The 15410-nt window shown below is 40.2% G+C and overlaps 1 protein-coding gene across 1 annotated transcript; it reads right to left on the bottom strand.

Annotated features, from left to right (window-relative positions):
- Positions 1 to 338: 338 nt before the first annotated feature.
- LOC131218717 (methylmalonate-semialdehyde dehydrogenase [acylating], mitochondrial-like) lies at positions 339 to 13951 on the bottom strand. The gene is made up of 19 exons (XM_058213448.1): positions 13812 to 13951; positions 13607 to 13707; positions 13224 to 13298; positions 12304 to 12465; positions 12147 to 12225; positions 11545 to 11699; positions 11262 to 11325; positions 10368 to 10447; positions 8870 to 8935; positions 8062 to 8112; positions 7783 to 7934; positions 7089 to 7179; positions 5165 to 5245; positions 3544 to 3621; positions 2070 to 2105; positions 1935 to 1978; positions 1351 to 1429; positions 1056 to 1146; positions 339 to 561 (listed from the first exon to the last, which is right to left on the bottom strand). The coding sequence occupies exons 1-19, from the start codon at positions 13834 to 13836 to the stop codon at positions 452 to 454; spliced, it is 1620 nt and encodes a 539-aa protein (XP_058069431.1). The 5' UTR covers positions 13837 to 13951; the 3' UTR covers positions 339 to 451.
- Between the last annotated feature and the right edge of the window lie 1459 nt (positions 13952 to 15410).

Below are 15410 nucleotides of genomic sequence, written 5' to 3'. Positions count from 1 at the left end.
CAAAATGCAGACGAGGTGAGGCCCACAGCGAGCAGCAGTGATTCCCCTATTTGAAATGATGATGTCACCCTTTTTAACGGGGCCGCATTTGAGGACACATGACACTTTTTCATTGGACCACATTAGAAATTACGAGGGTCAATTTGCATCCTTATACGTCAATTTGCATCCTTATACGCTCTTGCATATGTAGGGCCCAGCATGTTACATGTGGCCCATCTAACCTGCCCATCAGATGCATCCAATAATTTGGTGGTGCCCAACAATGCAAGAATCAAAACCAATCGGATGGATCCAAGCTGCCGCACACACCCATGATGAAAAAGAAGGTAAAGAGATAAAAGACATGCCCAGACAGAGCCATTGCATTGCTATTTGATCTGTTCATACATTTTATTTATTGGGCCCACAAGCATAGGAACACTGATCAAACATGTGTAATGCGTTTCGATTATGCTTTCTGTGATGTGGGCATCGCCAACGATGCTCCCTGCCCTGGTAAATCCTTCCATTGTTGAGTGACTGTCTTGATCTGAGTGTAGAACTGTACACCAGCCTTACCTGCCATCACAATTCACAGCTATCTCTAAGCATCTAATCCAAGAGGGAAGGGGACGCAGCGATGCCTGATCAGGTCTACTAAAGCGATGGAATGCGATCACATCATCGAATTCATCCTTTGCTACGGTGGATAAATCATCCATGTTTCATCCACTCTGCAAGGGATTACAGGATCCTAGATGTGAGGCTTTCTACATTGTACTCAGGTTTTCATTTCTAATGAGTGGGGGCCATGGCTCAATGATCCAGACCATAGGTCTGTTTTCCATTGTCCACCCTAACCTTGGCGGATGGTCTTATACAGGAGATTTTCAAGGCATACTCTACCCATGGTGAGGCCCAGCAGATCAACGGTCTGGATCACTGAAAATCCAAGTAAACTGTACATAGCCTCGAATTGAGGGTCCTATAAGTCCTCTTGATGAATAACCCCTATATAGCTGCTGCTGATAAAAAGAAAAGAAAAAATAACAGATGGCCATGAGATATCTTACCATAGAAATTCAGATCACCTGCAAAAGATGCCTTTGAGCCAGTGAATGAGAAGAAGGGCAATGGAACTGGAATTGGGACGTTAATGCCAACCTTGCAGAATAAAAAGAAACGGCAGTATTTTTAAAGTAAGATTGAGAACTGTGAGAAATGCTTGAAGCATAACTAAGCATGACCTTGTATTACAGTAGACAAGGCCTTATAGGAACTCACATGCAGCCCACTAGAATTGGTTGATGATTTTTAGTTTTTAATTATTTATTTATTTTTGTTGATTCTTGAAAATGATAGGCATACCTGGCCTGCTTCGATCTCATTCTGGAATTTCCTGGCAGCTACACCCGATGTGGTAAATATTGATGCTCCATTGCCATATCTGCAAAATAACAAGATGAAAAGGAACATGAAACCATTGTTTTCTGAAAACTGAGCATCGGGTGCGTGTAAAGTCGCTTGTTTTTTAAGGAATCTAAAATCAGCCGAGTATTTCACATACTCATGGTTTTCGTTTTTATGTAAAACCCAACTTCTGAAAATAATCGACCGAGTTGATAATTGACCAAGCGAGTTTTCTACCCATATTTTACTTGTTGATGCATAAGCTTGACCATCGACTCGGCCAAGTCAGTTTATTTTTATTTTAGTATGGCTTAAGACAATTCCAACTCGATCTTTGATATTTAGTATGTTTATTTGCACCTAATGTCATGAAATTTTGCAGTGAATTAGACTGATTTAACATGAAATATTGTGAAATTTCTTGATATTTGATGCAACCAAAGTACCAAACACGCCCTTAAACTTGAATTAAAGCCACTGCAACCCTACAAAAATGGTGCATCACATGCTATAAACATTAAGTAAAAGAGCAGAGAGAGTACTTATTTCTGTTGACAATGTCAATGGCCTCTTCCAGGGTGTCAGCCTGTTGGTGGACAAAAACAGAATATTTCTCACACCTCCAATCTCACCCATAGTAATTTCAAGTGAAATGAAATGGACCGCCACTAGAATACCTGCATGCAAAGGAGAACTGGACCGAATATTTCCTCCTGCACAATACCACATAAATTACCATCAATTTTTTCTTCAAGCAAGGTCATGGAAGTTTCTACTATGCAACTACAACAATATCCATGGCCAGTTAATGGGATGAGGATTATTATTCAAGACTATGCCAAGGGCCTGGATTCAGGCTTTCTTCAATCAAGAGTTAAAAGTTTTGCTCTTCCCAACTGCCATTCTCAAACGGTAATAGTGCCAATGGGCAGGTCTGGGGTCAGTAGGGGGCGGCTTATCAGGCTTGGAACTAGTGGTAACAATGGACTAGGCAGCCTGATCCTACTGGGCCAGGGCTTTGGCCCCTAAACTGGACACATGGACTGGGCCCAGGCATGAAATCTAGGCCCGCTGCTTGGGCCCATGCCAGAGATGAATGGCTTGATACAATCAACAAGGCCACCATTAAACAAAAAGAATGGGCAGTTTAAAGACACCTGTGAGCTGTTCCTGTTCACCATCAAAGTGTAATTTAAAGTAGGGGTGCCCATCAAACCGGTAGAACCGTGGAACCGGACCGGAACCAACCAGACGGTCCGGTTTGGTCCGGTTCTAGAGTGCACCGGTTCTGGTTCCGGTTCCAAAAATCAAAGAACCGATTACATCGGTTAAGTTCTCGGTTTGGGGGTATGTAGAACCGAACCGTGAACCGTTCCGTAGAACCAAACTGTGGATCCGAACCGCGGAACCGAACTTGGAACCGGACCAGGAACCCTTTAATTGTTTCCATATTTGACTCATGATTTATGGTTTACAAATGCACCATTTGATTGTTTCCATAAATGTATTTTTGCACACCTTATACAATATTTAAACCATTCATCAAATGGATCACAACACGAATAGACATGGGCTAGATAATAAAATAAAACATGCAATTGGGCTGGATTATAAAAAGCCCAGAACCGTGGAACCGAACCGGTTTTAACAGTCCGGTTCCGGTTCGGTTCTAGGGTGCTAACGGTCCGGTTCTGAATATCCTAGAACAGTTGGGAACGGTTCGGTTCCGGTTTCACCCCAGAACCGGACCAAACCGACCCGTGTGCACCCCTAATTTAAAGACATCGGATTTGGGTATTGTTTCAGTGATCCAAACCATTTATATGATGGGACTTGTCATAGATGGAGGATATCCAAAAAAAATCTTAGCTTGGACTGTTTTGAGATCATTTAAATCTTTTTTCCTTACAGGGCTGGCCCATAGGGCCAGGGCCTTCTGAGCCTGACTAGGGCCTGGGCACTAGTCTGGCCCACCGCCAACCCTGGACCTGTGGATGAATCGGGCCTAAAGAGAAAGGTTGTCAAACCTGCATCCTGGCAGATTATTTGGTGGGGCCTGAAAATTGATGGACTGAGCATGGACACCCAGGGCAGCCCATTGCGAATCTATTAAAATATAAAAGGCACTGACAGTATGGACAGGGATCATACCTCGTAACACTCCATGTTGCTTGTGACGTCAGCTAAGACAGTGGGGCCAACAAAGTTGCCATCCTCATAGCCAGGGACCTGTTGAAGTTCAAAGAGACTTAAATAGTTGAGCTCTCTGGAGCAAGAGTCTGAAAAAGCAGACTAGCTCCGTGGAAACTTCAAGGAGCAGCGTTGGACTTACCACGAAATCATGTTTTCAGTTTGATGTTTTTAGGAGAAATGCAAAACTAACATGCATGAGTGCATTACCTGCATGCTCCCTGCCACATGTGCGGCATGGCATGTGTGAGATACCCAAGCTGTCCATCACTGGGTCCCCATCAAGTACATGCCCAGCCCAAAAATCCAGCCTCACAGCCCACGCATGCATGTTGAATGTGGACTGCTGGTCACTACTTTTCATGTGAGGCCCATGTGATTAGCACAGTGGCCTCATTTTAGGGGGAAGGGCATCTACATGTTTGGGCATCTTGATGAGCAGCTGGGATCTGCAAAAACATCCAATTAGTAAGTGTTGCATGAGTCCTGTCAGAAGGGCTCAGTATTTAGTCATGGCATGAGACACTTCCAAAAACCTCATCTCAATTGCCAGATGCACCTTAAGAGAAAACACAGAAACATGAAATATAAGAGGATTGCAATCCTACTCTTCAGCAGGGGTAACGTCCATCATGTGCGACACAGTAAATTGTGAAAGGACCACTGACATGAACAAGGGAAGTACAGACTAAATTCATGTTCATAGTTATGACCACACCAAGAAGCCTGCAGCGTGATTAATATTCAGACCTTTCCTATCGTAGAAGGCGTTGAAGATTGATTGAAATCCAGAAGTGGACAGAAATGTTTAATTCTGGACCAATGAAAGTAAACCCACGACCCAAGGCCTTATCTGCTTCCAGAAATGAGACAGTGCATGATGTATCCTATCCCTAGCTGCATTTTGTATTAACCCCCCCAAAAAAAAGGTGTCTCCCCAATCTCTAATAGGGTTGTTGATGGGCCGGGTTAGGGTCGGGCCAACCTCTGTCCAAGCCAGGCATACAATTCTGAACCTAAGCCCAAATCCAGCCTGGGCCTGTAATGGGCTGAAATAGTCCGGCCCGAGTCCGGCCCGGGAAATTTAAACAAAGCCCGACCCAAGTCCGCCCGAGCCTGAGCCCTGAATATCTTTGTGGATAAATGATATTTTGGTGTGCCTCATGTGCGAGAGAGGGAGAGAATGAAAGAAAAGAGGGAAAATTAGGTTTATAAAAGACGTATCGGGCTGGGCTGGGTTTATGGGCTTTTGGGGTGCTAGCCGAAGCCGGCCCGATTCACAATTGGGCTCCTGATTTAAGCCCGAGCCCTACTGTCGGGCCTGATATGGGCCAAGCCCGAAGGCCTGTCGGGACTACCCGGCCCATTGACAGCCCTAATCTCTAAGAACGCCCCCGCAACCAGAATGCACGGGTTACAAAACAAGCTACCATTACAAAAGGAGATTACAATAACCCAAATGAAGGGCATCCTATTAATCAAAATGATACACAATTATCTAGCTATCAGGCAGAATATGGTACATATTTCGATGAACAAAACATCATAGAAGGATAAATATATATATAAGTCAAAATCATACCACACAATGTCTCCCATCAAGCACAAGCCTAGCACCATTTTCGACACCACTTTGGATCAATCTGCAAATGCGGTCCCTTGCCTATGGGTAAAGAAAGCATGTCAAAAGCAGCAGAGAATTACAAAACATTCAAAATATTTAAGCAATGTCAATCCAAACTATGTATTTCTGGGTTTTCCTCAGCAATAATCCTCGCAAACTTCATGGTCAGTAGACAAATGCACACGACATTTCATTTGCGGAAAAACCGGAGGCAAGCATGGCTTTTTGAGAAACTCGTATAATAGTTTTAACTAACATGAGGTTAGCGAAGGTGGATGGAGTTAATCAATGGTAAAAAAAAAAAAAAAGCAAGAGCGAAAAAACAAATAAATAAATACATAAAAACAAAAATAAAAACAGTAAGCAAGCATGGTATAAATGCAGAATATTGCATGGACTGTCACCCAGAATGGACCACTGGATCAAATCCAGTATGCAATATGTACTCAGATTCAAAATTTTGATCAAAAAGTAACTTGCTGATGCTGTACAATGCACAATGAAAACATCTTTTAATGGATGACAAATGTACATTGTAGAGGAAATTATTTCTTTTTCCATAGTATAATAACTTGGTTACAGAGCAAGTTGGTCTGAGACCTTTTCTGGCATCTAGCAAGCATTTTATTTGCACTTGCAAGCTATCTCATGAGGCACAGAATTTCAGTTTCAAACATGAATAGAGGGTATGATGTAGAGCGGGTCGCAGACAGTTTCATGGCCAAGATGGATCAGAAAAGGCCCGGTCGACCTCATCACGTTCATCCCTGCATCAGGGTATCCTGTCTGGAATTTCTGAGGGGTTGCTTGGGTGGATGGAACCATAAACCATGGAAAGACCTCCTTGGAAAGGCAATCCCTGGAAAGATACCATTTATCATGTTTGGGTGATAAGTTTTGAACTACATGGAAAGATCAGTTCATGTATGGATGGCAAGTTTCAATACCTCTTCTCAAAACAATAGGCATTCACATAAGCAAACATTGAAGAGGTGAATTGCCAACATGGCACTTGTGCATGAGATCTGAGAAATTCATCAGGCGAGGTCCATTCTAATATTGAACACACACACACCAAAAAAAAAAAAAGATGAAGATGTAGAAGAGGTAGAGGAGGCTCATGGTTCAATAATCCAAACCCATATCAGAGAGGCAGAGTGGACAAAAAAAGATGAAGTGAATTGTAGACTAGATAAGTAAAACAGGGGTGATATGCTCGTGAGAATGGGAAGAAGGATTTCTGGAAATTGAACATTGCATTTTGTTGGAGAGATGTGTGACTGCAAGATCCCATCTCCATGGAACTTGCATTCTTCCTTCTAGCAAGGAAAGCAAAATGGGGGAAAATGCCGAGACACAATCCACAGAGGAAGGCATTCCAACCTCCCAGTGACTTCCAAACAGGAGAAATGACCAAAACATTTCCAATAAGCCGTCATTCCCGCACATAAAACTGATCAACTAAGAGTAGCTGCATGAACAGTGTACAGCCATTCTATATTCAAGTTAAGAAAGTTCTTAAATATTCAAGGAAAAAAGAGAACACTATGGGACTGTTTGGGTACAGGAACAGTTGTGAAACTCGATAACTAAATAAATTTAAAAAAAATTAAAAAAATATAAAATAAACAGGAAGACGAAGACAAGGTTTCCTGTAGAAGTTTGTTCTGGAGGAGTCTATTCACTGTTAGGGGAACAGTGCTATTCTGGAACAATTTTGTAGTCTGTTTGGCAAACAAGCATTATAGTTTCCGTCAATAACCTACAGAATGGTCCGAAATCTCCAAATAAACAAATTCAGGAAGCCAAGTGACTTCAATCTGAAAATGAATGCCCTATATATTAGTCAAACTTATTTTTTCACTTAAATATAACAACACACCTGTTTGCTGATCACTGGACCAAGGTCTGCACCAGGCTCAATTCCAGCACTTACCTTAAGTGCTTGTGCACGCTCAACGAGTCGCTCCTCCCTGGACAAAGAAGGTTATTAGTGATCCAGCCAACAGATTAGTCTTGACCCTTTCTGGACGGATCAGCTTAACTTCCATAAATGAATTATCAGACCTTCAACTTGACAGCTAGATCTAGAAAGTGGATTTTCAAGAGAAGTCCAACCTCTAAACAGGACTTCCAGCTAAGGTTATCTTGGCCAGGCTAACCCAGGTCACACCATGGGCTAGACTCCAGTCACTTCTTCAGGCCGACAGGCTGGGCCAGGTTGTAAGCCTGACCAATAAATGGGCTGGGGCAAGATTTGAAAACGTTCCGTTCGCACATGACCTGGGCCTCAATCCAGGCCCATTGATACTATCATGGACCAAGCCGGACCTAAAATTGCAGGCTTGAAAATTTAAATGGTCCAGGCTTTGCAAGCCCAGCCCATTGACAACTTAGTTTCAGCTTCCTGGCAGTGCAATATATTTCTACTGGTCCACTCATGCAGAAACCATAAAGATAGAGAACTGCTAGATGTGCATCCATCAAACTGCAAACACTTCCGTGGACAAAATATTTGACAAAAGCACAGCTACCAGAAAGGAAAATACAAAAATTGTTCTGCCAAATGAAAGTACCATGATTTTGAGCCTCCAACAAAAACGGCTGTGCTGAGTGCCATGCATCTTTGCCCAGCGGCACCAAAACCAGCAGCAACCAGAGCATTCAAAGTAGCATCCAGACTTGCATCAGGCATGATGATCGCATGGTTTTTTGCACCCATGTTTGACTGAAGCCAAAGGTTAGTCAGCTAGCTAATTCACCTAATAACTTCAAAAAATGTGGTATAATAGAAAGAATATTTCTCTGGAAAAGATGAGCAAATGATCATTATTTCAGTGGAAGAACAGATTTACCTGAACGCGTTTCCCCTTAGCTGCTGCTCTAGCATAAATGTGCATTCCAGCCTTAGAACCAGAGGGTAACAAAGTTAATAATGCAAATAATAAGTGTCAGGGGACACCACCATACCAGCATGCAATAGTTTTAGAATTCAAAACATCAGATTCTATGAGGACCACCAAGTAAGACCCAAACTGCGTAAACGAGAGAGAGAGAGAGAGAGAGAGAGAGAGAGAGAGAGATTTAATTTTAGTATCATCCTACACACACACACACAGATTTAATGTTAGTATCATCCTACTCGTAAGAGGGTTCAAGGAAAATCTAGAGGCTTTAGTACATGTAGTGAAGCAATAGGTAGATCCATAGGCCCCATTAGAATCACACAATTATGTTTCCACTTTCCTTCTTTCCTTCAATCCATCACATCAATTATCTTTCTCTGCCCAAAAACAGGGTGGGGTACTAAAGCAATGTGGTGACATTTTTGGCTTGTACAGTTCCATTCGTCAAATATAAGAAGCATAGAAAGCATATTTTTTTACTATGAAAAATGCATTGAAACCACTTCATTCTTTGCATTTTTAACAAAAATAATTATTAGAACTTTTGTTTGAATAGAATGATTCATAAGGCGCCATGATATTTGCAACTGTACCATTTTATCCAAACAATGGGATCATAAGATTAACAGTCTTGCACTTGAAATAAAGGTGTCTTCACCTGAAAGTGAGAACATTTGACACTGCACACAATCTTTCTAGAAATAAAAGTATCATCTAGCAGGTAACACCAAGAAGAGTAAGTTGATGGTGAACTTACAGTATTTGAACCAACGAATGATATAGCCTTAATATCGCCGTCATCACATATATTATTGACAATGTCCTGCCCAAATTGTAAAAACCAAGCAATACTTGTAAGAGAGCTCATTCTAGAAAAGGGAGAGAGAAGAAAAACAAAGAGGATAATGACATGCAACCCACCCCATAGGGAGAAGGGTGTAGCTGGAACACCTCTACTAAAGCCAAGAGTAGAGAAGGTACATTAACAGAAATGGAGAAGCAAAACAAGAATGTCAATATGTCAAGACAAGAGAACATATTGGCTAGCTCTAGCACACAGGACATGGGACTCACGAGTCACGAACCAAATGTCCTAAGGGGAGATTTGGCACTGCAAGGCACTTTTAAATCCAGGATTTTAGGCAGTTGGGAACTGAAATCCAGAAACTTGTAAATAATGTGATGTTTGGCACCCCTGAAAATCCTAGATTTCAATTCCAGGGTGGATTCGAAATCATAGATTTCCCTCTTTTCAATTCCAGGGGAGACCCCTAGATTTCAAAGTCCAGGATTTTAAAAAAGGCTGCAACGGTTTGATTTAAGATGAATCGCACCAACCTTCGCCTTCACAGCCACCGAGATGTGGGGCCCACTAAGATGTCCATGAGAAAGCAAATTCATCCATCAAGTTCGCTATGCACCAAAAAATGAGGCAGATCCAATGTCAAGTGGGCCACAAGACATGAAACAGTGGCTATGGAAACGCCCACTTTTGAAACCTTCCCGTGGCCCACCATGATGTTTATATGCCATCCAAACTGTTCATAAGATCATGCCCACTGGGATGAACTAAAAACACGAGTATTAATCCGATTCAAAACGTTTGTGGCCCCAAGAATATTTCAATGGTGGCCGTATAATCCCCACTGTTTCCTGTTGCGTAGCCCACTTGAGTTTTGGAGTTGTGTCCTTTTGGACTCATGTAATAAGATGAGTTGCCAAAACTTATGGACAGAGTGGATGTTACATGGGCATCACGGTGGGTCCCATAAAGTGTAATTCAGTTTCTCAAACATCTAGAGGTTTGCTTTACATTTATGAAATTAGTAGCCACACTTTTGTGGGCCACCTAAAGCTTTAAATTGCCTTATTTTTGAGCCAAGGCTCTCTTACAATGGGCTTCGTACCATGATTGTCATACATGTTACATACATATGTCATATTAGAATATTTAGAATCATTTAACTCATCACATTCATTTTCCTATGAATATACACAAAATAATTCTAGGAATCCCTAATCCCCTATAGTCAAAATCCAAGCTCACAAAATTATAAAATCCAGGTTTTCAAAAATACAGGCTGCCAAACACAACTGAGTCCAGGATTTGAAATTCAGGTTTTGAAATCCAGAGTTAGAAATACAGGATGGCAAATCCATGCACCCAAATGACTCGTAGAACAAAGCATCCTGTTTCTTTTGGATGGAACATATACAATAGATAATATAAAATTAAGAATTGAAGGAAAACTTACATTGGTGCCATGAACGATATTTAAGACACCAGCAGGTAAACCAGCCTCCATTGCCAGCTCTGCAAGAATCATAGAAGCTCCTGAAAGAATAACAGAATAACAGATTTTTAGCCATCATATTTTTACTCGGTAATTTACCTTAGCCACCTCATGAATTGGGAGGAAAATAAAAAAGATTCCTGTAAGTATTGTAGTTGGATTTGGAAAGTAGAGGTTTATCACTACAACCTGTCACCAGCTTACAGTTAGTTACATGCATAAGAATTGTAGTAGAGAAGTTCTAGGTAAATGACTCCATCCTTCTAAATCAGACGTTGAAGTGATATATGGGAAACTGAGTGCTATATAGACAGCAGAATATAGTTATTCATTTATACAAGGTAGAAATTTACACCAACATGGTGTCACGGGTTAACCCGGTTGGGCCAGTATGAACTGGACCGCCCACTAAAACAGTTCTGCCTCTGGACTGGGTTTTAAGACATTGATTTACAATTTTACATAGTAAAATTGACTTCCACATATCTTACTAATTTTCATATGACATACATTTCCAATATTTATTGGATTCCAATTAATATTAGAATATACTTCCAAGACCATACCTTTGTTGATTTGTTTGTCATTCTCAGCTTCCTAGGGTTGCCAATAGTTTTTTTTCCAAGTTATAGAGGCCCATGTTACAATGATTCTTCCATTAATAAAAGATAAATAAACCATCACTTGTTTGAGTGGAATGATGTAACAGGATTTGTGTAGTTGATCCTAATTAGCTGGGATGAGGGTTAGACAATGACGATGAACCATTACATGTTCCTTGAGAGAATCTTCATGGAGTCACAGGTCTAAATGACAAAGACGGACATAAATACGGTATCAGGGAGAAACCATCACCTGGATCTTTCTCTGATGGCTTTAAAATAAATGTATTGCCACATGTCACTGCCATTGGGAACATCTACACAAACCATAGAGCAGGATATTCAGAATAAAATTTAGATTATCCCAAAGTCACAAATTTGAGCTGGTCTTGGGATATGCGATCACCATTCACCAATCTGAGCATCTTCATAAGCAATAATAATTGGGAAAAAAAAAAAAAAGGACCCAAGTCACCAGATCAAATATCCATCAAATAAAGCACAGAAGGACAATAAAAGAAAAAAGAAAGCCTTACCCATAAGGGGATCATAGCAGGAAAATTGAATGGACATATCCCTGCACAAACACCAAGAGGTTCCCTAACGCTATATGTATCAATGCCACTTGATACATTGGAAACAAATTCCCCCATTTGCAGACTAGCCATTCCACAAGCATGTTCCACCACCTCTACAAGAGAATCCATGAATTTACAGGACATTTAATCAAATGAGCTGAGTCTTCCAACCAATGATCAATGATGAATGCTATTATCCACAACCCAACGAAACTTATGTATCTTCAATTCTCATTTTATATGTGTAAAGCCTGTGGTCAAGTGATCCAGATTGTTATTACGAGGGCCCCACCATGGCTGTAACATGACACAAGTATCTCCCCAATGAAACAAACAACTCTTCAGTCATGGCCACCTTTCAAAAATAACTCTTCAATCATGAGCTTCATAGTTAAGAGAAGGAAGAATCAGTCTACATTCAACTGAAAAAGGGCCAAAGATTCTACCAATCTAGAAAATTCTCAGGTATGGTCCATCCACAGTGGAGTCCACCATAAAAATGATCTGAAAACTCAATAGCAGCACAACTTTGCAAAACAAAATGCCATTGATATTCTTACCTAACCCACGGAATACATCACCCTGGGCATCACGTAATGTTTTCCCCTGTTCAATAGTTATATTCATGGCAAGTTTATCCTGAAACAAGTACCAAAATAATTTACCACCAGCCCAAACCTCAAGGAACATTATGATGCAGCATTCTTAGATACTTACCATGTCTCTACGTATGAGTTCTTGGAGCTTGAACATGACACGTTGGCGAGCAGTGACAGGTGTATTCCTCCATGAAGGAAAAGCCCGTTTCGCCGCACTCACAGCAGCTTTGAATTCTTCATTGGTAGTTAATGGTATTTGAGAAACAACTTCTTGTGTTGCCTATTAAGAAAGAAAGAAAGCTCAACAATTCTTTCTGTTGCTATATAACCATAGAGCCAGACTATGGTAGGGAAATCCCTAGCACATGTGGCATACATGTCCATAATCCGGACCATCCAAATCAAGGATGCTATCATGAAAGGAGAATAGGCCAAAAATTATCACTGATAAAACAATCTCAACTGTCCAACTTTGCCTCTTGAACATTCACTTTAAACCATTAATTTGACGGACACCAATCAGAATCTAAATATCGTCCAATCAGCGTGATTTTCACGCTATGCTGCATCCACAACAGAGCCTACGATTTCAGCAGCAAACCGACACTACATGCATGACAACTGCAGCGGTTGTGCTGCTATAAAACAGTAGGAGAAATCCCTAATACAGGTAGCATACATGTCCGTCAATCCAGATCATCCATATCATGGCTACTATAGTGGAAGAAGCATATGCAAAAATCAGACTGATCAGGCAGTCTTAAACCATTCAATTACACTTGTTGAACATTTTCCCTTAATAGTCCATGTGATCACAACCAATCAGAAGGTAAAGACCGCCGAACATCATGATTTTTAGGTATGCTGCATCGACAACAGGGCCTAGGAATGCAACAACACATCAACATACAAGCATACCAACTGTAGCGGAGTGCCGAAAGGCACTAACACTCGCAGTCTAGCAAACTCACACTATAATCTAACCCTATAATTATGTTAAAAAAGAAGGAAAAAAAAATGGTATTCTTCAACACTTACAGGGTTTAAAACATCGATCGTGGTATTTGATTGCGAATCCACAAACTCTCCTCCAATGAGATTCCGAACCCTCAGCTACAATAAAATCACAAAACAACAACAACAAAGAATTGATATTTCTGCCCCCTAAAATTGATAATTGAATCATCATGGAGGTTGCGACAAGCACTCGAAAGGGAGGAAACTAATGATTATGGAGAAAAAAAAATTTACCCCAATAGGGGTGGAAACATCAATATTAGGGGGTGCAAATATCACTCCCCTGGAATTTTCCAAAAAGAAAAAGAAAATTTCCACTTCTGTATGGGTGGACTTCCGTCGAACACCTAGAAATCGAATGAGAAATCAAAACCCAAGATCATGTTCCTATATGCAACGATTACCGGAGAGGATCGGTGACTGGGCGATGCATCGGTGGCGGTGGAGAAGCGGAAGATTCCTAAAGCGCAAGCCTGTGATTTCCATGGCTGGATGCCTCTTCTTGCTGCAGAAGCATAGAGAGAGAGAGAGAGAGGATTTGAGGAGAAGAAGAAAGGGAAGAGAGAGAAATAGAGTTTATGGTATGAAAGATTTTTCTTTCTAGCTTACCTTTCGATAGAGAAAATGCCAGCATTTTCCAGTTTTGAAATGAAACCTCTGCGTGAAGACCGAAGAATGCGAGAGACGGAGACGATTCACATCAAGAAAAAAGACACGGCAGCTGTATCATAACTTGAGAGAAAGTCACTACTTTCCTATAAGATATCCTACTCTCATGGGATCTAAACCGTCGAAATAGTGGTCCATACCATCAAAATCATTAAAAACGAAAATCAAACTTATCCACGATCAATATAGACAAATTATCTGATGAAAAACAATATAACTCACCTACTATGTTGGTCCAAATAATGAATAGATCAGAATAATTTTCATCTAGCATAATTAATATAATAATATCTACATTTTTATTAGTTTTGATATTATATATACGTGATATATTATCTAAAAAGTACGACTATATAATAATTTATGATACAGCCGTTGTATCAGATCATGTCCCCGTTAATAATATAGGAGAAATTGTTAGGCACTGGCATCAATACCCTAAGCATCCTGTGCTTCTCCTATTTCTCTTCCAAGTATTGCATGTGTGGAAAATCTTAATCATTGAATAGTTTAATCCATAAATAAAATATTATATTATGAAATAATAAAAATTTATAATTAAAAAAGACTACAACTATCTATAAGCTCAGATCGACGTCCTTAAATTCATATCAATTATCTGGATCATCAGATAAGTTGAACGGCCTGATTTTTGAGCTAGATGATTTCTATGATGTTTCCAACCTTTTTAGACGAATAGGATGTCATATAAATATAAAAAGTAGTACTGACTGCAGTACTGAACATTTATTCCCTTAGATTCCGGTAGATACGGCAGTACCGAGTTTGTTAAAGTTATCTCACCGTTAGCACGTGGAAGAGAGAAGTATCAATCTGGACCGTCTATCTAGTGTTCCAAATTTCAATTTGAAGGCCAGTTATCAGATGGCTGATATCATCCAATATTTGTATACTTTTAATAATTTCACATCCATATTAGGGTAAACTATCTGGACGGTCTAGATTGGTGCATCACCCTGCCATGTATGCTGTGGAGGCATGGGTCTACCATATTTCATTTGCACCGGCTCTTCTACATCTTCTCTCCGGATGATGATAAGCCCCGTCTATAAATCTCGTAGTGATAATCTCGTTCTCGGCAATTTGTCGGCCCAGTAATTTCTCCATTGATCTGCATATTTTGACGTTTTTATTGCAATATTTTCAAAAAATAAATTAGAAATCAAAATGAAATATTAGAATTTGTTTATTATAAATTTAAAATATAAACATTCAAAATAATTTATTCTACTCCTAAATCATTTTACTCTTAAATGAGAGAGTATTACTCTATTTCAATATTGAGATTACGGGATTAAGTGCTTGTATGGTTTAGGGGTGCACATGGTTCGACCTGGTTTGGTCTAGTTATGGGGTAAAATTGGAACTGAAGCATTCCGAACGGTTTCAAGAAATCTAGAACTGAAATTGAAATTGGACTGTTTGCACCCTATAATCAAATTGGAATTGGACCATTAAAAAATTGTTTTATTTATATGGTTATGAGCTTTTTATAATCTAGTTCAATTACATGGTTTT

This window comes from Magnolia sinica, chromosome 11 (assembly GCF_029962835.1).
Source record: "Magnolia sinica isolate HGM2019 chromosome 11, MsV1, whole genome shotgun sequence".
Classification (NCBI taxonomy): domain Eukaryota; kingdom Viridiplantae; phylum Streptophyta; class Magnoliopsida; order Magnoliales; family Magnoliaceae; genus Magnolia; species Magnolia sinica.
This window is presented reverse-complemented; position numbering and strand designations above follow the sequence as displayed.